The following is a 24,986-nucleotide window of genomic DNA, read 5'->3' on the forward strand; positions in this document are numbered from 1 at the left end:
TCTAGATTTATTTAAACTATAAAAAAAGAAATGTATGGAGTATGTTTGGAATGATTAAGCTAGACTGGACCTGAACCTACCCCGCTATTAACCAGGATACCACTTTTCAAACAAGTAACTTATGGGGCTACAGACTTAAAAGCAAAAAATAAATACATAAATAAATTAACAATGTTATTAGGTGTAATAGATGTTATAAGGCATGAACTCAGCTGCTCTGTCCTCCTTTCATCTGTAGGTGTGGATCTATTCAATTTTTAATTTAATACATTTAAAAGTTTAAAAAACAATATTGATTTCACTGAACTTAGTACAAGTGCAGTCCCTATTGTGAGTTCAATATTAATCACATTCATAATTAAATTATTCCCTTGACTCTACTAGCAAATATTGCCAGTTCAACCATCATGTGTACATTCATTTTACAAGCTTTACCCTATTTTGCCTTTATAAGCAAGTTCAGCATGCCAAACAGGCATACTGCGCAGAATAAATGACTACTAGTTAAATTGCAAGCTCTATGGGGCAGGGAAATTGATAAACTGACAGATGCCATTTTAATGGTCAAAAACATAGCTTTCTGCATTAATTAATTAATAAAAACTACCTATAGCTCATGATTTTTGTTTGGCACCAAGTGTTATTATTTTGAAGATATTTAGTTGAAGCTTAGAAGCTAAGATTAGTGGTTCAGAGTGGCACAAACACTATTGATCAATTTGCTGAAGTTCTCTCTGTTCTCACTTTTTACACAGGCTCACTGAACCAATCAACATCAATTAGCAACTAAAGAATCAGAGAGAAGTTAAGAATTTACCACATGGCAAAACGTAGATTTTTTTTTTTAAATACTAATCCACTTTTGCTGCACCAACCTGTCTGAAAGAGCTGTAAACTTGAATGAGAAGGTTTATAAGTCATGAGACAGTAGAGTCAACATCATTGTTTGAACCAGCGGTTCTAAACCTCAGCACCAGACAATTTACAGTATGTGCTTAGAACATTTTGTCAATGTGCTATTGAAGAGCTCTTGGCTGGAAAACCTACTGGTGTGCTGGGACTTTCTAAACCGCCTTTCAAAGTCAAATGGAAAGAAACATTGCATCTTATGACAACATAATAAGATATACCACCATATGCTAACATATATAGAACAAGTAATGCCACTTTTTTTTTTTTACCCAACAAAATCTTTGGGATCAAAGACCCAACAACATTTTTTTTAATGTTTTTTGTAACCAAAAAACACTGTAATGTTGAGGAAATAAATACAATAACTTAGCATTTGATAACTGTACCACCTATTTCAGAATGACACATTAGCACTGTGGTAGAACGTTTGTCCAAAGAAAACGCTCAACTCCATACGCATTAAGGTGAGTAAGATGGCAGGAGTGTTCCTTTAACGTGCTGCTGTTCTCTAGCCATGCTTTGTATCCTTGAAACTTAATTAATTTGGGCTTCCCTACCATCTATTTTTAGATTATAATAATATCTAAATAATCTCCACTCAGCTGCTCTTATGACTCATGTCTCCTGTTTCTTGATATCATTTTAGTGCTTAAAAACTAAGCGATTAAAATATTTTCCTGTCCCCACTTTTCTACGTTGATACCCATTCATTCTATGTTATTAAAATGTTTTCATTGTAAGTGATCTCAGCCCTTGCCAAGTAATTATTGATCCTGCCCTATAGCATTTGTCTCATATATTGTCATATATACCAAATCCTACTGTCAAGCCCTCTCCAAGGACACCTTTAAAAAAGTTATCTTTCCTTTTGCCCCTCTCTTCACCATAGCCTAAACTAGTTGTCTTTATTGTCTAGTATTATATTTAAAGCTCTAGTTTCGAAGGCATTAAGAAATTTCTATTATACTTTAAGGCCTTGAGATATAATCTGTGTTTTCTGCATTTGTTGTATAATAATATTGGCCATGAAATGAATATTTAAAAATGTATTAATAAAAAAGTGGTTTTAAAATTCTGTTGGGAATTCTATTAAGTTTGGAAACAGTAAAAGAAAAAAACAATAAATCATGTGTAACTGATTTTGTTCATTAAACCAAAACACAAAACTATACTGACGGTTCCACGTTTGGATCTTTTTTTTTTTTTAAGTTACAGGATATGCCTCTCCAAAATATTGTGTATGTAAAATTAAAATGGTCTATGTGTTAATGGGTGCCTGAAAAAGGCTGGTTTTGGGAGACTTCATGGTGTATTTACGGTGCATTATATTACTGGTAAAAACCATAAAGAGGAACGTACTATGTTCATTAGAAAGAAGAGTTGGTGATTAGCCAAGGCCCTGTGGCTCTCAAATCAAATCTGGACCAAAAATTTGAATTCAGATTAAATTCCTTAAGTATTAGAAAATAAAGAAAATAAGAATAATGCATTTTGACTGGGTGTCTGTTGACTACTAACTGGTTGTCTGTTGACGCAACAGGACATGAAGTCATGTGAAAAAGAAAGTATACCCTTTTATCAGGACATAATAACAATCATCTGTTTCTTAGCAGGTCTAAAGATTATGTAAATACAACCCCAGATGAACAACAACACAGATGAATATTACAGTGTGTCATGACTTATTCAACAAAAATAAAACCAAAATGGAGAAGCCATGTGTGAAAAAATAAGTACACACTTACTGCTTCCATAGCAATTAAGTAGCCTACAGGTGCTGCTAATCAATTATCCTTGATTAATTGATCATTAGCAAGTGTAGCCACCTCTACAAAAGCTAAGGATTTAGCACTTTGCTGGTCTGGAGCATTCAGGTGTGTTTTAACCCAATGCCAAGGAGGAAAGACAGCAATGACCATTCGTGGGAAGACTGACAACTGTCTTGAATGTTTTCCACTTTTTAATAATCTTCACTTTAGAATGATGGACTTTACATTTTTTGGATTTGGCCTTAAAACTCTTCCCAGGAGTGCACATTACAGCAAATTCATCTCATGGTCAGACTGTGCAATAACATCTCAGACTCTACGGGCCTCATTTAGGGTGTTAAATGTTAGCATGTTAAAGGTTCAGGACAGTACAAGTAGAAAAAACTGAACTAGGTTTGTTAGGAAGGGTTGCCAGGAGAAAGCATCCTCTCTCTAAAAAGAACATGGATCACAGCTAAAGTTTGCAAAGTTGCATCTGATCAACCCATAAGACTTTTGGAACAATGACCTTTGGACAGACGAGACCAAATAAGAGATGTTTGGCCATAATGCACAGTGCCACGTTTGGCGAAAACCAAACACAGCATATCAGCACAAACACCTCATACTTACTGTAAAGCATGGTGGGGGAGTGGTGATGATGAGTCAAGCTTGTTTTTCAGCCACACGACCTGGGAACCTTGCAGTCATTGAGTGTCAGGGTCCGCAACCGAGACCCCGAGTACCCGCAGACCGTGGGTACCAGTTCCCACGCCGCTGCCGTCACCACCATACCCGCTCCTGCTCCGTCGGCTGTCCTCGCGGCAGTGTCTAGGAGCACATGCCCCCACCTCTCTTTTTTCATCCCTGAATAGAGAAGACGGGGAACACGCGTCGATGAAGCCACGCACATGGTGCGGGGCGACCCCTGGCAGTGGATTTCAAACCAGCACTGAGTGTCACTCAGTGCTCAGTTATTGTGCCAAACATAGCTCTATATTGCGTTTCCTATTGTTTGATTCCTGTTACTGACCCTTGGCTAATGATTATTTATTATGCTGCTCTCTCCGATCTGACCCTTGGCTAATGATTATTGATTACACTGATCTCTCCGATCCTGACCCTTGGCTATCGATTATCGACTAGACTGCTCTCTCCGTTCCTGACTTCTGGCTATCATCATCGGACATCGCAGAGTTTTGATGATCAGCCGCTCCCGACATTGAGTCGCTGTATACCAAAGTATTCTGGAGTAAAATGTGAGGCCATTTGTCAGGACAATAATCCCAAGCACACCAGCAACTTTACAACAAAATGGCTGAAAAAGAAAAAAATCAAGGTGTTGCAATAGCCCAGTCAAAGTCCAGACCTCAACCCAATCGAAATGCTGTGGCTGGACCTTAAGAGAGCTGTGCATAACTAAATGGCTTTGAAACCTCAATGAACTGAAGCAATGTTGTAAAGAAGAGTGGACCAAAGTTATTCCACAATGAAGTGAGAGACTGGCAAAGTCATACAGAAAACAATTACTTCAAATTATTGCTGCTAAAGGTGGTTCTTTTTTTGTTGAATAAATCATGACACAGTTTTCACCTAATTTTTAGATCTGCTAAGGAACAGATGATTGTTATTATGTCCTGATATGTAAAACCATAGAATTCAAAGAAGGTGTACTTTCTTTTTCACAGGACTGTATGCAAATATATTTTTTTTCAAATGCTAAGTTATTAAAAATAAAAAAAAATGTATCCATGGTATTAGATTTCTAGAATGCTCAAAAAAGAGCTGCAGCTAAAGCCTTTTAGAGCCCCTCCAGGAAAGCTAAAATATTGTACTACTTACATAACATGTGGCTCTTGTGCCCGATAAAAAAAATATATATATTATATAAAGTTTTAAAATACAGTTATATGCTGGTATGAGCCATTGGTTGCTGTTTGTTTATTATATAACAGAACAAATAACATTTTGCACCATACTAGTGCCCACTTTACCTAATATATCAGTCTGTCTTAGTCTGTCAATTGTAGTTTTGTCATACCCCTTGAATACACTGTTCAATTATAAGACAAGTTTTTTCCAGAAAAAAAATAATTAAACCACGTCTTATAATTGAGGTCATCTTTTATTCAGACTTCAGGCTCACAGCACCACAGACTAAGTCTAGGGGCTTGTTACTCACCCTCACTCATGCTCTCTCATACTTTCTGACCCTCTCTCACACTCTCACACTCTCTCTCAATGTCTCACTTCTCCACCGACCATTTCTGTGTGCCTGTCTTCTTTTCTGCAGCTCGGCTTCTTCTCTTGCCTCTTTATGTTCTTCTTTCTCTTATCTGCTTCTCCCTAACAACAGTTCCGTTATCAAAGTACTTCAGCAAACGGGCAGAGCCTCCGCACACACCCTCTCCCCCGACTGGAGGAACAGGGGAAAGGCTGCGCTTTTGCGGAAGTACTCCAAGAGGCCAGAATATCGCAGGGAAAGAGAGATGCTTGATATAAGAGATATTTTAAGAGAATTATATATATATATATATATATGTTATTTATAGTGTTATGTTTATTTCGTTACAGTTTTAATATAGTTTACGGCTTAATTTACTTTATGTTTGGTATTATTCTTCAATACTAAAGCACGAGATTCATTAAAGAATACAAATTCAATTGGATCAACATGACAACCATTGTTTAAGATACGAGGATAAGAGGAAAAAGAGAACTAGAGGAAGACATGGTATTGCCAGAGTGTCTTAGTGATCAATACACAAATATGTGTTTTATTAAGCCATGACATTGTACAAGCGAGCAACAGTCTATGTATAGAGACCGCTCATTCTGCATGTATACGCGTCATATATGCACGTCATAAGTAACTTGAAAATGGATCACTCAAGAGCCCAATTGACTTTCTGCTCTCTTTTAGCTTCTAACTTATTCAATAGATCTTTATCCTCTTTACATGTCAATTAAACCATTTTAACCACAGCGTCTTACACGACAGCCCTCTTATCTTTCAGAGGTTTTACTAACCCAATAGCTGTTCCCTTTACACTTCATAATACTGAGTAACTTATACCGCCCAAGACTACTAATAATGGTAGATGGGGTCACAAAAAAAAAATCACAATTTTTTACTACAAGAAGAATATATTAGAGATTTATACTAATGTGTTCTAAAGATATTGTGAATATTCAAAACAGACCTACATTTTGAGAAATACACTAACGTGTGATTCACATAACTTCCATATTTCTAAAAGCATGTATCCAAAAGTCTAAGTTCACAAATGTCATATACACAAGGCATACTGTAACATACAATACATACTTAAATACCACTTCCAGTATCCAACAAGTGGAAGCATTACTAACCGTAATTAACACCATCTAATTTGTTAATTCCACAATCCAATATCTTAAGTGTATGCTGCTACTCTTTTCCTCCAGTGGTACCATGAGGTACTTACAACTCTCATTATAATCTCTTAAATGTCCTTGCATTTCCTATTTTAAACTTGGCATTGAAAAGCCATTTGAAAATTGTTATACCATATAATATGGTAAGCCTGTCTCTTCTATTACAAAGTTCCATTTCCCCACAGAAATTTGTTTATGTAACAGCTAATCTATGCAAACAAGAATATGCTTTTAGTTTTCAGTCTGTTATTATAACCTTTGAAAAATATTCCTGTATTCATCATTCAATATTATGTTTCAACTGGTTATTACTTAGAATAAATCTAAAATCCGTGTCCAGGGTTCAACAAAGTTAACATTGCGGTTAATCTCTGAAAAAGTATATTTATTTAATAGTAAAACGATGTGAATTTTTAATCTTCCTTTTTTCTTTTTCTCTAGTCCTCTCTCTACCTTTTTTTCTTCTATCTCTCCATCTTATGTCTCTCCCTTTCCTTTTACTCTCTCTACCACTCCTTATTCTCTTTCTCCCTCCTCCCTCACCCACTTCTCTTTCTCCCTTTTGTTTCTTGCTCTACAGCTTTCTTATTTCTTTCCCTTTCTTCTACCTTAACTCTGTCTTTTTTCTCCCCATATTTCACTCCCTCTTCTCTTTTCTTTTCTCTCCCTCTGTCTCCCTCTCTCTCTTTTCCCCTGCTTTCCTTCTCTATTCTCTCATAGTAGTCCTTTTTGTATCCACCAGAGAGCAATACACACTTTCTAGAGATCCCCTTGTGAAGACATCCCCAGTAGGGGTCCTCAGTACAGAAATCAAAGGGTTCCACAGTAGGACTCTACTTACAGATAGCTGATAGATGTTTGCAGCCCCGTCACAGCTCTGTGATTGGGGCTGCAGGATTGCAGGATACTTATAGTATTATGGCAGGAGACCCCTGAGTCACTACAGCATGAAGGAGATGTCAGTGATAATGTCCCCAATGTGAAATGCCCAAACCTCCACTCAGCCATTTAAATCCCCTTTCAATGTAATGGCCCTCAGTTAGAGCACTGTCACATTCAATCTGATGGCTTGGGGACACACATTTTGGAGGGTAGACCAGCCTGTGTTTTCATATCCCTGTTAGTAGAAAAGTAGGGAAATGGAAAGTGGTGGGTCAAAGCAAAGAGGGCAGGAGGGGGCTGGGAGGATCACAAGGGAGATGGAAGGGCTGGGTATAGGAAGCATGGGTAGTGGGCAACAGAGAGATAGATGGGACAATAGCAGAGGCTTGTCCTAATGGGAATTCAAAAGCTGATCAGACCTTACTTTAAGCCCCATCCAGAGTGACAAGAATATTATATACATTAGATGCTATATTCAACTGACCTAAATGTACGTAGTTATGTTTTTTAAGTGTTTTTACTTCACCAAAATTACCGTATTTGCTCGATTATAAGACGAGGTTTTTTTCAGAGCAAATGCTCTGAAAAATACCCCTCGTCTTCTAATCGGGGTCGTCTTCTAATCAGACCTCAAATAGAGGTCTGATTAGGAGACTAAGATCCAGATCCCCCACACCGCTGCAGGGGACCTGGATCCTCCTGTCTCACCCGACTCCCCCCCCATCATACACACACTTACCGGTGCTTCCTGCTGTGTTGCCGGGGCAGCGGGTTGACGTCTACGCGATCCGCGTAGACAACGTCCGCTGCAGCCGGAAGGAGGTGTGGCTAGCAGCGGGGGTTGTCTGCGTCCGTCGCATAGACCTTCCTCGACTGTCAGAGATCAGTGCGGGGAACTCTGATCTCTGACAGCCGGGGAAAGTATACGCGACGGACGCATACAAACCCCCGCTGCTAGCCACACCTCCTTCCGGCTGCAGCAGAAGGCGACGTCAACCCGCTGCTCCGGCTGGAAGCACCGGTAAGAGAGGGGGGAGAGCGGGGGAAGGGGGGTGAGAGAGGGGGGGAGAGAGTGTGTGTGTGTGTGTTAGTTAGTTAGTTAAATGGGGGTATAGGGTGTGTGTGTGTGTGTGTGTTAAATGGGGGCATAGGGCATTTCTGGAGTGGCGTTAAGGGGGCATTTAATAGAGCACTCCGCCTCCTGAAATGCCTTATACCTCCCTATATGCCACTCTGCCCCATAATATGCCTTTTAACCCCCTAAATGGCAGAGTGGCATATAGTGGTATAAGGCATTTCTGGAGGCAGAGTGCTCTATACAATGCCTTTTAACTCCCTTAATGCCACTCTGCCTCCTGAAATGCCTTATACCTCCCTATATGCCACTCTGCCCCATAATATGCATTTTAACCCCCTAAATGCCAGAATGGGATATAGGGGTATAAGGCATTTCTGGAGGCAGAGTGGCACATAGGGGGTCAAAAGGCATACCATGGGGCACAGTGACATATAGAGGGTTAAAAGGCATATCATGGGCCACAGTGCCATATTGGAGTGGCAAGCCTGGGGGCAGATGTGCGTAACTGGGGGACAGGTTGGAAAATACAAGAAATAAAAACAAAAAAAATCTTTTTCTCAATCATAGCTTTTATTAAAAAAAATAGTTTACATGAATTAACATTTACTGGTAAAACTTTTTTCCTTTGGGGTCGTCTTATATTCAGGCTTTTTCTTTTTTTCCTAAGTTAATATTCAGATTTTGGGGGGTCGTCTTATAATCAGGGTCGTCTTATAATCGAGCAAATACGGTATGCAGCATAGGAATGCATGTATAAACAGGGGGCTTGAACAGAAGCATACTCTATTTTGAGTATAAGGCTGCACGGGAAGTAAGACTCATTAAGAGTAACTTACGGCTAGCAATGTACCTGAATATATTGCATTGCTTTTCTAGTCCCTTCAACATATACATTACCGCTTTGCCGTGATATTTATGTATACAATTGAACTTTATAAGTTGTACTTACAGTTTCAAAACTGTGTCCAATGGCTTTGATGTTGTTTTCATATTAATCTTGTTTTGTCTGTGTTGGCAGAGTCCCAAATGAACAAACCTATGAGAAAGCCAAGATAGGTATACAATCAATCAAGAGTACCATATACCTATTGGATTAGAAGTTAGACACAAGAGCTGCCTACGATAAAGATACCTGGGAACACATACTGGGGTATGCTGGGCCACAGGTACTGTCCATCTACATATGGGAGCTTGGAGGAAGTAGATGTGGTCCAGAGGGAACGTAGCTAACTACAAAGGGGAGCATGTCAAACTATGCCTAATCCCACTGTACAGAGAAAGGCTGCCTCTTGTAGTGTTATGAGATGGATACTTAATCATCTCGAAATGTTTTAAATAATGTACATGCATTTCCCGTGCTGGGGAAACCGAACCAAAATGCATATATTTATGAGACTTTAGTTATGAGATACAAAATTATCGACATTAGCTGAACCACTTTAAGTACACAGCATGAGAGAAACTGAATGCACACAACTACTTAGGAATTTGTGTTTTGCAACCTGATACCTCATTATTGGCACGGTACAATAAACATTGCTTACATGCTGTTAAATTGAAGCAAACACATCAAACTATAATACAAAAAACCTAACCTTCTAAACGCTCCTGCATTATTTCCAATAAATTACATTCATAGGTCATAGTATTTATCTGTTGAGGCTAAACAACGGTAAAATGCTAAGAGTCTCAAAGACCCAGCAGCTTCTGACCACACCTGAGGACCTTGGTGCAATTTTTGCCACTGTCTATGCAAACTACTAATATACCTGAAACAAATTTATGTGCAGCAGCAAATAGAAAGACCTGTGTCTAATTTTACATGCCTATGTTATCTAATATTTCTAACACTTATAATTTGTTAACCAGGGGTTTATAAAGGACTAAATATCATACTTGAAGAGGTGTTTAGGGTACTGGTGGCATGGACCATTCCAAGCTCTACTTAGCATATGGTAAGGAAAGTGCTCCTCGTGTTACTTTATTTTCCCAGAAAGCTAGATACCATTGATTGCAAATTAGTACTGAAAAGACTACTGATTGGCAGGCAATGGCTCCGTGGAATGGAGGAGGGGGATATGTATATTATGAAACAAAACTGCATAGGTTTAATGTTAGTTTCTAAAGTTTCCCCGGCAATCACATGCAACTGTAGGTAGGATAATCAGTACTGCAAATTAGAGAAAAATCATGCATGTTGTCTTGGCACATATTTACATATAACAATATACCTTAATAATTTTCTTTTATGCTAAATATTAAGTATATTTATTTCTTTATAATATTCATACTGTTTGATGGGAGATATACCTTAAGGATCAAAAGACTTTATATATAGATATAACAGAGAGCCATCAAAGTAGAAATGCATGTTAGATTAATGATCACTGGGCCTCTCCCAGCATTGTCAGTGACTGAGGCATGCATCTTCCCTGTCGATCGTGTGCCACAGTGAACCACTGGGTCCCCAATTTTGCCCCTCTCAGGCTAATTCCTCCCATGCAGGAAGCATCAACAGGGTCACATAACGCATGTTTTGTAACCCCGTGGTAACAGCGGCACCTTGCACATAGAATGTGAGCTGCACTGAAGATAAAGGCTCTGTGTGTGAGGTAAGGGGAGGCAAAGAGAGGCAAAGAGAGCAAACTATCTGTATAAACTACACTGTAGATGAGAAGGGGGAGGGGAAAAGATGGAGAGGTACGTGAGAGGTGAAGAGCCAGAGCGTGTGTGAAAAAGTATGTGTTAATGTATAGTGTTAGAGCAGGTGTGTGTGAGCACATGGGGTTAGCATGGTGTGAGCGTACTGTGTTAGCACGTGTGTGTCCGAGTATGATGTCAGCGATGAGCATAGTGGCCCCTGGGAGAGGGAAGGAGAATGTGTTTATGGCGTCAAAGTGGGTGTGTGTTAGTGTATGGTGTTAGAGCAATTTTAAGTGCTGGTATGCGTGTGGGTGGGGAGAACCGAAGTAATACTGCATTCAGGCGCCACTAATCCTAGCCTCATCCCTGCCCTCTTGGGAATATGTGACCCCCTTCCTTCTCAGCCAAATGGTCAGCAGAAGGTCAGGATGTTCTTGCTACCTCTATCCCCCAAAGAGGAGAAAAAATGAAGTTTTCAAAGGGAGATAGTGGACAAAAGGCCAATCCACCTCCGCCACCAAACAAGCAGAGTCTTCAGTGAACCAGTTTCACTGTGGCATATGTGCACAAAGCTGTGTCAAAATTCAAATAGAGTTACACACATAACATGTACAAAGTGCAATGTGTGGCAGAAGAGTTAAAATTATTGCGCTATACAGTCCTAGCCTATGGTAAGCATAATAAAAATGTATCCATCACCTTCCAGCCACAAAGCCAGTCCAGTGAGGAAAAATGAAAAGCAGCAAGAAAGGGTCACACGGTGGTATGTGAGCTCAAATAAACATTATATTTATAAATTGTTGGAAGCATTTTCATACACGACAGGACACGCACGCTAGATTTTTCAGTACCTAGATATACATATTAATGTACTGTAAATTGAAAAATAGAAATCTTACCTTGTGTATATCTGCAGATCAGTCTCTGAAGGAACATCCAAAAGACTAATCCCATACGTGTCCTTTGAAGATTGGGTAGAAATCTGATGGCAAAGATAAATATTAGCATATCACACATTGTGAACTGTTAATTTCTAGAAATTGCCTTATTTTTGAAACTTTAATAAAATGAGCTTCAAGGAGTAAAATAAACTGAGCCATCAATAAAGTCTAACGTTAATACTATCAATATCTGTGATGAAGTACTTGCAAGTAAATATAATATGGGTAGCTAACCCCAGACATAATTATACGTAGTGTATAAGTGGTAATGATGCATTTTATTGTTCATTAATATTTCCCCAATGACGTGTATTTATTTCCATTATCATTTACATGAAACATTATTTTAGATAAAGAATGAATATATTATGATCTAGAAGCGTGCCTTCATTGTTCTATGTCTTCTATATGTAGGTCTAAGCCTCCATCTAAATATAAGGAACATGGTCATAGACATCTTGGTCCAAGAGAGGATGGAGTCTTTTTTCTGAAGAAGCCACCACTGGATCCTAAAAGTTTATGTGACACACCTTTTCCTATGCTGACCAAATAAAATGTAATCTTTAGTAAGCTTTTACTAAAGACTGCATTTATCACCTTATGAAAGCCAGGATAGCTAAGAAGATTTAGCTACACAAAATGCATATCTAGCTGCCACTTGGAGGTAAAAGGGGCTGGAGGTGTATAGTGATAAACAGAACCACTATTCTGGAGATCAAATTGTTAGGTGCATTTGAGCAGACACAAAGATCACTGATATCCCAACATACTCCTTTTGGAGGACAGCTGTAAGCTGAAACTCGGCTGATGTTGGTAAAACAGTCATACAGTAGGTGACACTACTATGAAGCATCCTACATCACTCCCTGTAAAAATTCTAAACAAAAAATATGTCTAAACATATACCCCTATTCAGGTAATTAAGCCTGAATCTGAACTGTCAATTGAACATTGACCTTCAGGATAGATGTAGGTTTGGAATTGTTATGCTATTAGGAGCAATTACATCACAATTAATACTTACTGAGTATGTGGACAGCTAGAGTTATACAACGCCTAGGATGTTGGACATAGCAAAAATATCAGAAACACTGAAAACTATATCCCGTCCGTTTCTTTGGTACTACATTGAAGACTTTGATCCAATCAATGCACAAGTAATGCATTTAGAGATGACAAGTAATGCATTCTGTATGTTGAATCTATTGAGCCTCACAGAATTACAATATCATGTCTATTCTGGGTATAATAAAAAAATCCAGGATATTGTTAGGTAGCTCCGGGGAGCCAAATTACATACAGTCAAAATAATTTGTATTGTAAGTTAATGTAGGTGTATATTTAACCAGAGTACTGAGACGGTGTAAATGCATGCTAAGTGGGGTTTGGATGAATAAAGTCCCAATTGTGTTAATGCTCTAAACAAAGTAGCAATTTTGACAAAATACAAAATCCACTGGCAGCATTTTCCATGACAAGCCATTTACTATTACTTACTTTAATACTCAATACATAACTTTCGATTTTGCATAGACTACAGTGCCTTTTACTGTTTGAAAATAGGTGCCAGGATTTTTAACTTTCATTCAGACTAGCTAAAAGTGAGAAGTTATCTTCCATTAGTTCCTTTCAATTTTCATAAGGTAGAATGGATTCAAAATCAGGACGATGGTTGTGTTATGACCGCTCCTGGGTTACTGCCATTCCGGTCCTGCTTCGCTGGAGTAATAACCGCATGTACCCTGTGGGCATGTTCTTGCTGTCCCTGCTGTGCAGCAAGACAGCTGGTTGCTATTGCTTCATAGTAGTGTCACCTACTGAGCACTGCACTGGTTTCTAGTTTTTGTCCTTGACCACACGTCTTGCCTAATCTTATTGTACTTCTACATTCTGTTTGAGCTTGACCTTCGTTCATGCCCTATACTTGTATCTTGACGTCCTGAGTCCTTCTCCAGTATCCTGACCTAAACTTGCCTCGATTATTCCTGGTTCTCCTGCACTTCACCCTCGTCGTTTCTATGCTGTATTAGCTGGAATAATTTCTTATTGAGATTTATTTACAATAATGTGCAGACTCTGAGAAAGAGCGAGGGGCTTGGCAAGGTGTTTCCAATAGAAATTTTTTTTTTTTTTATGTTAAAATAGCTAAAAATAGAAAAATATAAATATCCATATAGATGTATGAAATGAGCTTCATATTGTTGTATTTAAAAAAAAAAAGAAGTTAAAGTAACTACAATAGGGTTGCTCAGCCTACAGACACTGCTGCTAAAATAGTGTCACAAGGTTGCTTAAAATATAACTTTCATGCACATTCAGCGTAAGGATCCAAAAAGCCTTTTCAAGGAAAATTTACTGTAAAGTTTTTGCTGACAAAATATCAGCTGAAGTGGTGCCGTGACTGGTGTGAGGTCACGCTATTTCAGAAATTACATTATATCAGGAACAGAAGAAGAAATCTTTCATATCCATTCTGATCACAGTTGAAGCTGTCTGATAGCAATTCCTAATAATGATTGAAAATAGAATAAAGTGAAGCGAGCATCGGAAAGGTTCCAGTGACAGACATCATGCTGCACATTGATCGCCATAAGCTTCCTGGAAAGGTTTGACTTAAAAATACAAACAATGAGTGGTCTACCTCTGAAGCAAGTATTAAATCATAAAAACCACATAGGTTTGAATACAGAAACTGCCCTAAACCAGAAGAGCCTTGCCTTTAACTGGCTAGTTTTTTGAAGACATCAAAGTGCTTCTATATTAACAGGAGCCAGGCATACACATTGCACGTGCTGGAGCAGACACATATAAATAATTAGGTCAAAGGCAAGTTAAGTTAACAACAATCCAAAGCAGATAAGAGGTGCTACTAAAACAGGATTTTTTTGCCGTGAAAAGTGTGTGCGGTCAGCAAATTACAAAGATCATCTGTAGTAACATCTTTTGTAACTGATTTTTTTTATTTATACATTAATTGTGGGGTAGAGAAGGTTGTTTTAGGGAAAAAATCTAAGCAAAGGGCTGTCCAAAAGGCAGAACATACAGTCATTTGTATGGGTGCATTCAATAATAAGCAGGAGATTTATTTGTTCAACAAAAAATTTTCATTTTATTAATTAAATATTTATAAGATACCAGAATATAAGAGTTTAATGTTTCTCATAAAAAGAACCTTGGAAAAATGTCCATAATTTTAATATCGTTTTAATACTCACACAGTGTTGGCTAATTTTATCATAGCGGAACTCAGCTTTGTGTCTTTGGTTATCCCTACCTATTAATCAAGGGTCTTACATAAAATTCTCCAGAATGTATGAGCTTCCAACAATCAGATGGAATAAATTAATGGGTTTAAAAATAATCAGTAAGAGAACATTCCAAGATGGATGTAAGATTATGATTTGGGAAGGTGGCAAGCTTTAAAAACAAATGTTTCTCAATTCTAGACTGTCCTCATGGACATCTACTGTAGGACAACTCAGTCTGTGTTCAAAGTAAATTAGAATGAATTATTGACCTATTTACATTGCAGAGTTTTGATCAACATTAAACTAAAACCAAATTCTAACATGGAGGGAACCAATTCTCTTAATGAGCTCTACCTTTAGCCATAGTCAATACGCTACACTGAGCCCCCAAATCTTGGTGGGTAATAAGAATACATGTCACTTATCGAAAGAAACAAAAAAAAAAGAAAGATAGAAAAAACCTTGATTTTATGTTTTTATTCTTTTATGTTTTCATAAAGTAATCCTTCTAATGTAACATGCAGGTGATATCCTGCATAATTTTTTTTTAGTGAATAGATACCAATGTTTTCTGTGTTGTTTTTTTTGTCAGCTACTTGACAGTAAAATGCCCAAAGTCGAAATGCTCTGCCTTTTATTATTTATTATTATTTTTTTTTTGTATAGTGACATCAATTTACGCAGCGCTTTATACAATACATATAATCAAGAGTATGACTAGACTTTTGTTACAATCGTTTGTCAGAAGGATGAATTAGTTGCCAAAAACCACAATATCTGTTCGTTGGATGTGGTTTTAATGTTTTAAATCTGTCAGCACATCCCATAAAATAATTAATAAGTGATACATAGTGAAATAGGTTCACATTAACATTGATGTGCCAAAGGTGCAGAGCAGAGAGACCAAGGTTCTGTAATAAGTTTAATATACTTTTTAAAACAAATGTCAACATATGCATTGCCTTAAATAGTACAATCCAAAAAAGCTAGTAAAAGTCATTGTGTCTAAGGAGCATTTAGTATAATGTGCATTATATGAAATCTTTCAGTTTTCTTTGTTCTCCAATTGTGCATTCAACAGTCCCAAGTATGATATTTCTAATATTGCATTTAGTTACTAAAGTGTTAAATTCAGAGGGAAGATAGAACAGCACCTTTAACCCATAAATAAAAAAATTGGTACTAATATTTAACAATGGATTCAAATCTCAGCCAGATAATTACAGACCCAATGAGCTTGACATTTGTGGTGGCGAAGGAATGTGGGGGACTGTTAAGGGATAATATACAGGAAGACAGTTTGTCTAACAAAACCATTGGTTGGAGCCAATAGTTTTTTATGACGTACATATCATGTTACACTTCATTCTATGAAGAGGTGAGTAAAATCTCAGGGTGTTTCAGTAGATATGATTTATTGAATGTATCTGATACCGTCCCGGATAAAAGCCTACTGTACAAATTGATAGAGATAGGCTCAGGCTATATTGCTTATATGTGGACTGAAAACTGGCTTCAAAAAAGTTCAGAGGATGTTGTAGGAAGATGAGATTTAATTTAAACAAATGCTAAATGTTTGGGAATTTTGGAAAAAAATGTGCAATTAATGTACAAATTATACCCTAACTGTGGTTGTGTTAGGGAAATTATTAAATGAGAAATAATAATGATGGACATAGTAACAGTGTTCAATGTCAGTCAGTTGCTGCAAAGGCTAGTAAGATATTGTCATGTATAAAGTCAATAGTAAAACCCCTTATTAAATATGGAGTGTAGAGGATGTCTACAAAATGAAAAAAGGGGAATGGAACACCCTAGAAAAACACATCTTAGAGAGTATCTGATCAAGTTATACAAATACATACGAGGACAATACAAACCGCTGTCTGATGAGCTGTTCATGTATAGTACTGTACAAAAAAAAACCCCAAGAGGAAATTTTCACCTAAAGCAGCAAAAAAGGATTCGTTATACTATTCCCTAATTACAAGGCATGTCCTAGCACAGATGGCATCTTTTAGTATGGGCTGGATAAGATTTTAGCAAAGAATTCACAGGCATAAAAAAGGTTACTAAGGACATAATTAATTATGATACCACTGTATAACAATACAATTTCTATATGTATAGTTGATCATTTAGCATGAATATTATATTAGAAAGACTGAGAAAAAGTTAATTGTAATTTTACTTATATAATTCACAGAGTTGATACCACTGCTAAAAAAAACCCTTAATTTCTGTTTAGCAACATCCCTAGCTTTTTTTTTTTTATTTGATTTGCGGGGAAGCTAATGGTTCTTTTAATTTTTTTACTAACAGTGGGAGATGTATGGATGTTTTAGCAAGTTTATACTACCCTTTACTTATTTTATCCCCATTTCTTCAACATTTTTTGAAATAATTTTATAGCCCCCTAAACTTTTTTGACCAGAGATCCCTTAGGGTTCTTCTTGAACCTCAGGGATCTCTTCTGTACTCAAGCAACACCCTTCTCGATGTCATGGTAACGTCACTGGGGTCTATATAATTATTTATAATCAAAATGCATTTTCAATTTGATTTCAGTTTCTAAGGTTTTTATTCATTCTTTTTTCCCATTACGTGCTTTATCCAGCAAGGGAGGCCACCAGAGATCCCAACAGCATCCGTCTGGGTATTTGCCAGAAAGGGAATGCCTTGCTTATGTTCTGGCATTCAAACCATGCAAGCATACCAATATTTGTCACACTAAAGCTGATATGCCGGTGATATGGCTCCTGTTGAAGTCCAGGCCCAAAAAACGTATTATTATGTCCTTAAGTTTTGGCTTTTTTTTTTTTTATGACGTCAGGTTGTGCAAACAAATTAACAAGACCCTAACTTTACATATTACAATCTAAATCTGCAATGTATAATTAATGCATGCTGTGTTCAGGAATAATTGTTAAAAGGAAAAATGTCTTAAATGATTTATTTAGTGTATGAAGAGTTTTATTATACATACATATGAAATAATAACTAACAACTTCGCTGACAACTCTTATACGTGGAAACTGCTAAGATTCATTTAATAGCCATATGTATAATTACCTCTGCTGTTTTGGGATTGTCTCCAGCATCTGTCATTTTTACAGGTGTGGAGCGCTGGGAAACTGCTCCTTCCTCCTCCTTATCGGTTCCAGAGTCATCTTCAGAACTGCTAGACACAGCTTCCTCGCTCGGAGGAGGAGGCGCACTTGCTGCAGTTTTCCGTTGTAATATAGTCTCATCTCTGTTTGCCTTGTTGCTAAAAAAGATAAGAAATATTTCACAAATGGAAAATGCACTGTGAATGTATACTCTTAATATAAAGAGAGGGAGATGACTATGTTGGTTTAAGAGAAGATGGAGGCCTGAGCCGAAGGCGTCATCTTTTTAGTGTCAACAAAGAAAATGGTATAAAGTCACATAAGCTTCCAAGAGTTGTCATCTCTAAAAGGAATGGTGTCTCTTTACAGTACAGATAACAACTACAATACAGTGGTGGAGATTAATAGTGCAATAAAGCGGCACAAAACGTAACTCGTATATCTACTTTAATAGAGCTGACACAAAACATATATTTAGGCCCATAGGCACAGACACTACGATGTTTCAACACTCTTATGACAAAGAATCTATTATTAATATCCCATGTTGTTTTGATCCATCATCCTTCACCATAGGCCAGTGGAAGAATACTTTCACAATGGGCCTGATTGTCTGCCAAGTATTGTAACATGAACAGCCAGCAAGAATGACAGTGAAGGGAGAATGAGACAAAGGGTAAGTACAGTACCGTTTAAAGGTATTTAAGTTATGTTATCCTCTTGTACATCAATGTCTATGTCTATTTACCATTATGTTACAGTGCACTGACCATATTTAAACATTGATTCTTCAAAAGTGCAAGATGCCTGAATATTTCCAAGTTCTTGAATAAGCCATAGTGATGAATATCCCTTACAATTATATATAGCCATTTACTAGAAAAGGGCTGTCATACAGTAACATAACCAACATGTATACATAGGTTATTATGTCTTTCAGCATATCCATATAAAACGTGAAGAGCTTTTATCTGCGTACTATGTCAGATACCTCTTCATGTAGTGTATCTGGTGCAACACAGCTTGCTTAAATGCATTATTTATTAGCAGAATAATGAATCAAAGGATTCTCGCAGATTTTGGGTAGTTTTGAATATACTCACAACTTTTTTCCTTGCTAGTAGAAAGTGTAGGTGTCTGGGAAGGAGTGTAAATTAAGTATTGTGTTCCTTAGTTCATGTGTAATTATTCTTTTCATCCCTTGCATTCGCCGAAGGGTCTGCTCCAAATGTATTTGCTTGAGGGACCCTAGAAACCCAGAGCCACCCCCTGGGACAGCTAATAAATCCAAATTAGAGATATTGGATATTTAGATTACATGCACATATAAGATTGGAACAAAATGCTTATTAGTTATATAATGCTTCATTTGTATACAGAATAAAGGTTCTGCATTTCCCAACTATGACTACATTTACACGGAAGCATTTCATCTTATGCCTATCCAATTCAGGATTAAATTCCCTCACTGTATTAACCCCTACACTTTTCCTTTTAGCTACTACCTTCTAAGTAAATTTACTTCTAGTTTCAGACTATGACCTTCTTTGTTAACACTCCCCCCTTTAAAATATACTTTCCTTGTTTGTTGTTGAAGCCCCTATGTACACACGGAGATCCTTTACTGATATTATATATCCTTTAAACCATGCACCGATTAAGAATTACAGGTAAATGAAAGAGAGGTTACGCTCCGTTTTTTGCAATTAAGTAGTGTTGGGCTGTGTGTGCAATCCAGCAAGCACAGTAATGATTCTTTGGCAATGAAGGGTTTAACATTTATTCAAGGTCACCCTGACCTTCATGAGAATTGCACAGAAATGTCATAACAGCTCCTGTCAGAGCAGGCATATACGATATTACAAATGCAATTAGAAGAGGATTTTCACCATCTCACTTTCCCACACACAATCCTTTTACTTAATTGATCACAGGTTCTACTACATAGTAAGGAATAAAACAGAGTAACTAGATCTAATTAAAATCAGTTAATAATATGCATCTACTGAGACATTTTATTTTATCATAGGCTTTCAGAACGAACCTTAAAATTGCATGATTACGTTAAGAGCCAAACTTTTTCCATATTCCAAACTTGGATAATTTATTTCATAATTACCATGATTTACAGTAGCTGTCCAACTGTTCATGTCTTAGGCCCTTTCCAGGGTGCTAATAGGAACAGAACGTCCAGCAAGACTATACTATAAATATCTATTTTGCTGCTCTCCAGGATATATGTATCTAGAAGCAAAACTAAAACTTAAAAAAGGTAGTTATTACGGGTATCTCGGGTGCGAATTCACATGGCAAATTTTGAGAAGGACATAGTTCAGTTTTTATGGCCTGAAGTCAAGCTAACTAGCCACCCATGTGCTCTGGTTCAAGATACAAATATACAAACTATTATTCCAGGATGTTATAAATTAATAAAATCTCAGATAGTGGTGAATCGGTTAAAAGCATAGTGATGTCTCATAAAGTCCTAATAACACAGTTTTAGATTAGAACAAAGTACTTTATGATGTTAAGCATCGACCTCAGAACCAGCATATGAAAACCAATTTCTGCGGTCTCTGGATTTACAGAATTAATTTTGTTTCTAGTTTCTGGAAAGAGAATAACGTATCAAGAAAGGAAGGCAATTACCAGAGAGCCATACACTTTTATCATGACAGTTTTTGTTACAGTCTAATGGGAAACTAAACAACAACAGAGCTTTAAAGGGCAGGATTTCAAGTAAAATGTACCAAAATCTGACACTCTAATAGCAATATAATTTTGACACTGAACTCACTGAGCGCCACTAAGACAGAAATGAGCAAACTACTAAACAATTGCTTATAGGGAATATAATAGCACAGCTTATATAACCTGGGTTCACCTACTGGTACCGCATCATATTTCAGAACTGTTCCTATATTAAATATGAACAAACTTTATACATACTAAAAAATGCAAACAAAACAAGAAGGTACTTTTCTCATTGTTTGACAAATACCAGGAGCCATCGCTCCTGTAAAATGATACTGCATGTGCCTAAAAATGTTGACTAATTGCTTCAGTTAATGTCTTCATTCAATTCCATTGTTATTTATTTTCTGCAGTAGAAGTCCAAATGATCTGATCAAGATATGAACCAACTGACCGGCTGCAATGGTAACTCTTTTAACAGGATGACTTTTTTTGGCATATAATACATTAAAGCATGGTGGCTTGCCCATCAGGAAACACCCTCACATTGCCCCAGGAGCCTTCTTACTTTCATCTTATCAGCATACACTGGTTAATCATGATATCATTATATCATATTATTATATTACTAGTCATGGTTGTACATTATACCGACATGCACACAGACTGCTCAAAACATACACAACCTAACAAGCAAGGGGCCGAAAGATGATAGGTGACCTGCAAAGACAGGGCTCTGATTACCATCAGCACAGATGTCAGTAAATACCAGTACCTGTCTGTGAGGGATTAATGTTAACCTACGCTGAGAGCGAAGAGCTTTGAATAGCCATTGTTCTATACCCAATGCAGAATTTCTGTTGTCACCTTGGCATGCTGTGAGGCTGACTTCTAAAACATGGTACTTAGAGTATTAATGTCATTTTGCACAGGGGTGTACCGGTATACCCTTATAAAAGTTTCAGTGTTAATTATGGATTACATAACTTTATATTTTCCTTACGATATAACTCTTTTATACTATGTGTTTAGCCTTGACAATCCAAAGTGCTTTAAGCCCCTAATAGTATAAGGTTTCACTCACTCTTCTTTGCTCCTTATTTGAGTTACATCCGGTTCGAACTGACAATTATGTATTACTCGCTATAGTGCTGACACATTAGACCAGGAACTCCTAATAGACCCTCAGCATTGGTCTATCTTAACAGCTGTCCAGGAACCCTTAGGTTAAATGGATTGGTGCTATACTTAACTTAATGTTGCATGGTATCAGCTTTTATTTCACTTGCTACACTATGGTGTAAGCTGAAAATATTTAACATATTAAATATAAGAACTACTTTTTGTGATTTTCTCCAGGTTTTCTTAAAATTTAAGCTGGTTTGTCCTCTTTTTTTAATTAATACAACATAGAAATCGAAGTCTCTTTTGGTAGAAGCAATATATATATTCATAGCCTACTTTTTACTCTTCCATGGAAGATTTACAAATACCGGTAGGTGTTCATCTATATTTAAGACATGGGGAACACCAACTACATTGTTAGGCTGTATCCTATGTACTATACCTGGAATCGTTAGGTGACTACCATTTGCTAAGATCGTTCTAACATGATTCCTATCTAACTTACACTTTACACACCTTATCAGAATGGAACATTTCCTAGAATCTGTATCATACTTTACCAGAAAGAAAAGATAGCAATGAACTAAGAAGTGTCCATATCATCAGCTTTTTTTAAAAAATATTTCCAGGAATCACAATTTTCATTTTCCTTTAACAAAACATTGGTTGTGTTGCGGTAATAATCGTACATCAAAGCTTGGTTATCAAACAGACCTTTATGTCAGCATACACAGTACAGTGGTTTGACATTATCAAAATATACCAAATCAAATAAACTCCATGGAGTATAACTGGATTTCTTTCCATTTTCTCCCACTGCTGCTTTTTAGTCTTTTCTTGTTGAAAAATGAGATGTCCTTACTTCCCCTCTAAATCGCTCAACTCTTTGCTTTACTTGATGAGTGCTTATATAAATGAGTCTCTATTACTGAAATAAATCCATATACCCTGTTCTACTAATGCTTGTAATTATTTCAAAGACTGCTCAACCATCTCTCTAGCCTCAGGCTGTGCGCGCACACACACACACTACATAGCTAAAGTTTCTGCAAACTTTCTTAACCCATTTCTCTGAATCACATCGTGGCGGCCCCTGTTACTGGTAATAGCGCATATATCTTATTTGACTCCAATAAAGCAGCAATTTTCTTTACCATTCTACTGCAAACTATTATAATAAAATATGAACACAAGTTCATCTTTATTTGATTTGATTTCTAGGGAGAAGCTATATTTGTTGTTCGAAGTGAGGCTAGGCAAGTCCCAGAGTCATTTTGATCACGTTAGCATGCAGGGGCATGCAATTGGAGTTAAGCTTGGTCAGCCAAGTTAACCCTTAACACAAATTAGAGATTTGTCTCATGGTCATTCATAATAGTAACACAATGAAAATACCTATCTCCAGAAATAACACAATACATCTGCTACGTCTTAGGGTTAGGTTATAACAGGCAGATTAGCACTGCTAATAATTAGATTTCATCCTGTGCTCATTCATATTTTATGGCCAGAATATTGTCTGTAACCATTTAAAGTTCCTTAAGGTAATTGTATTTCTATGCCAACTTACCTTTACCTTGCTGCAACATGATAAGGTATGATCTATGACATTATCATTTTCTGCAAAGCTTAATTCAAGCTAAATATGAACTAAAATTAATATATTCTACGATACTGTACTACTGGTAGGCATGCAAGCAACTTTTTTTTGGCTAAATGGGTCTATCAAATATTTAATGGATGTTTATTTTTTTATGTAAATCAGTCACAATAAGGTAAACACAATTCACCTTAGTTTAAACTGGAGAATAAATACAATCTAAGGATTCTCCTGATCTCGAGTTTTTGTATGCAGCATTTACTTTGTTCTTGAACAAAGTATGATTCATTTGATGACATCATATCCGATAAATTAGTTGGTACACAGAAATTATACGCTTCAGATATTTAAAACATATTTAAAAAAGCCTTGGATTGGCTAATCATTTCCATACACAAACACAATAACTGTAACAATACATGTTTTGCTGATTAAATACTGTGTTCAAACCATTCCTAGTATCTCTCTAAAGACATGACATATCAAGGAAAAAGGAACACATTCTAAATGGCCAGATTCCAAGTACTCCAGACAATTTTCTGCAAAATAATCTTGTCCTCTATAATTACATCAAGGAAAAAATTACTATGTCCATAATCTCTAAATGTGAGGTAAAAACAAAGTAGTTATATGAAAATCAAGTTTTCTGGAAATACTACACAATAAATTGTTTCATACGCACATTTCTAATCCCTCTGTCAAATAAATGTTTTTCTAATCTAATATGATTGTTTTTTTTTAGATCCTAATGCAATGTAATTGCACACACAAAATATGAACGTTGGAAGTAAAATGTACATCGCAGGAGGAAGGCAAAAAACACAGGAAGAAATTATCGGAAAACTCATACACTTTTGCCGACCAATTTTGAAGAATCTGTCACAGTACTGGGTGCTCACCAGCAGGTGTCAATATTCTTAATGGGACGCTCCAGTCATCACATGCAATGGAACATACACGATAACTATCATTTTTAAAATAACTTTTTTTGCAAGCAAATTCATCAGAATGAGCATTTGCTTTCTTTCCCCATACAAGCTATTTTCATTGCAGGAACTGAACGCATTCTCACTGCTGAATAGCTTTCCCATTGACTTTGATGGAAGTTTCCGATTGGTGTTTTATGTGAACAGTGAACTGTTTTCACCAGGAAAGTCTTTTTCCCAAGAATGTATATCAAAGTAGATAGAAAGTACTTTATTAAGCATTCATCATTGATGTAGCTGTATGAGGCATTACACTGCCCCTTTAGTGGCAGATCCAATAGCGACATTGGTGTTGCGAGTATCTCAGACACGTACACATCATTTAACAAAAAACAATATTGGTCACTACTCAAGAAGAAACAATTCACTCTGTAATAGAACTACCATTGCTACCTATGCTGAAAAACATGGTCAGAATTTGGCAAGTCCCAGCTCAAAAAATATGCACACCCCACGTTTAATGTGGCACGTGTCCTTCCCCTGATTGTATCTGTATGTCCACCCACTCCTACCACTACTTAGGCTGTACACGTTCTTTATGTCTTGTCAATCAGTTTTTGGTTGCTGATTAATCCAAAACACAACATTGGCCATGTTATGGA

At 37.0% G+C, this 24,986-nt stretch overlaps 1 protein-coding gene across 1 annotated transcript in view; it reads right to left on the reverse strand.

Moving 5' to 3' along the window:
• The window catches only part of FIG4 (FIG4 phosphoinositide 5-phosphatase), a 142,029-nt gene that overhangs the window by 15,270 nt on the left and 101,773 nt on the right, over positions 1-24,986 (reverse strand). The window contains exons 21-23 of the mRNA XM_053460039.1: positions 17,942-18,137; positions 11,580-11,662; positions 8,987-9,073 (exon numbers count right to left, since the gene is read on the reverse strand). Of these exons, the coding sequence (XP_053316014.1) occupies positions 8,987-9,073; positions 11,580-11,662; positions 17,942-18,137 (366 nt within the window). The remainder of the gene's footprint in view (positions 1-8,986; positions 9,074-11,579; positions 11,663-17,941; positions 18,138-24,986) is intronic.

This window comes from Spea bombifrons, chromosome 3 (genome assembly GCF_027358695.1).
Source record: "Spea bombifrons isolate aSpeBom1 chromosome 3, aSpeBom1.2.pri, whole genome shotgun sequence".
NCBI lineage: Eukaryota > Metazoa > Chordata > Amphibia > Anura > Pelobatidae > Spea > Spea bombifrons.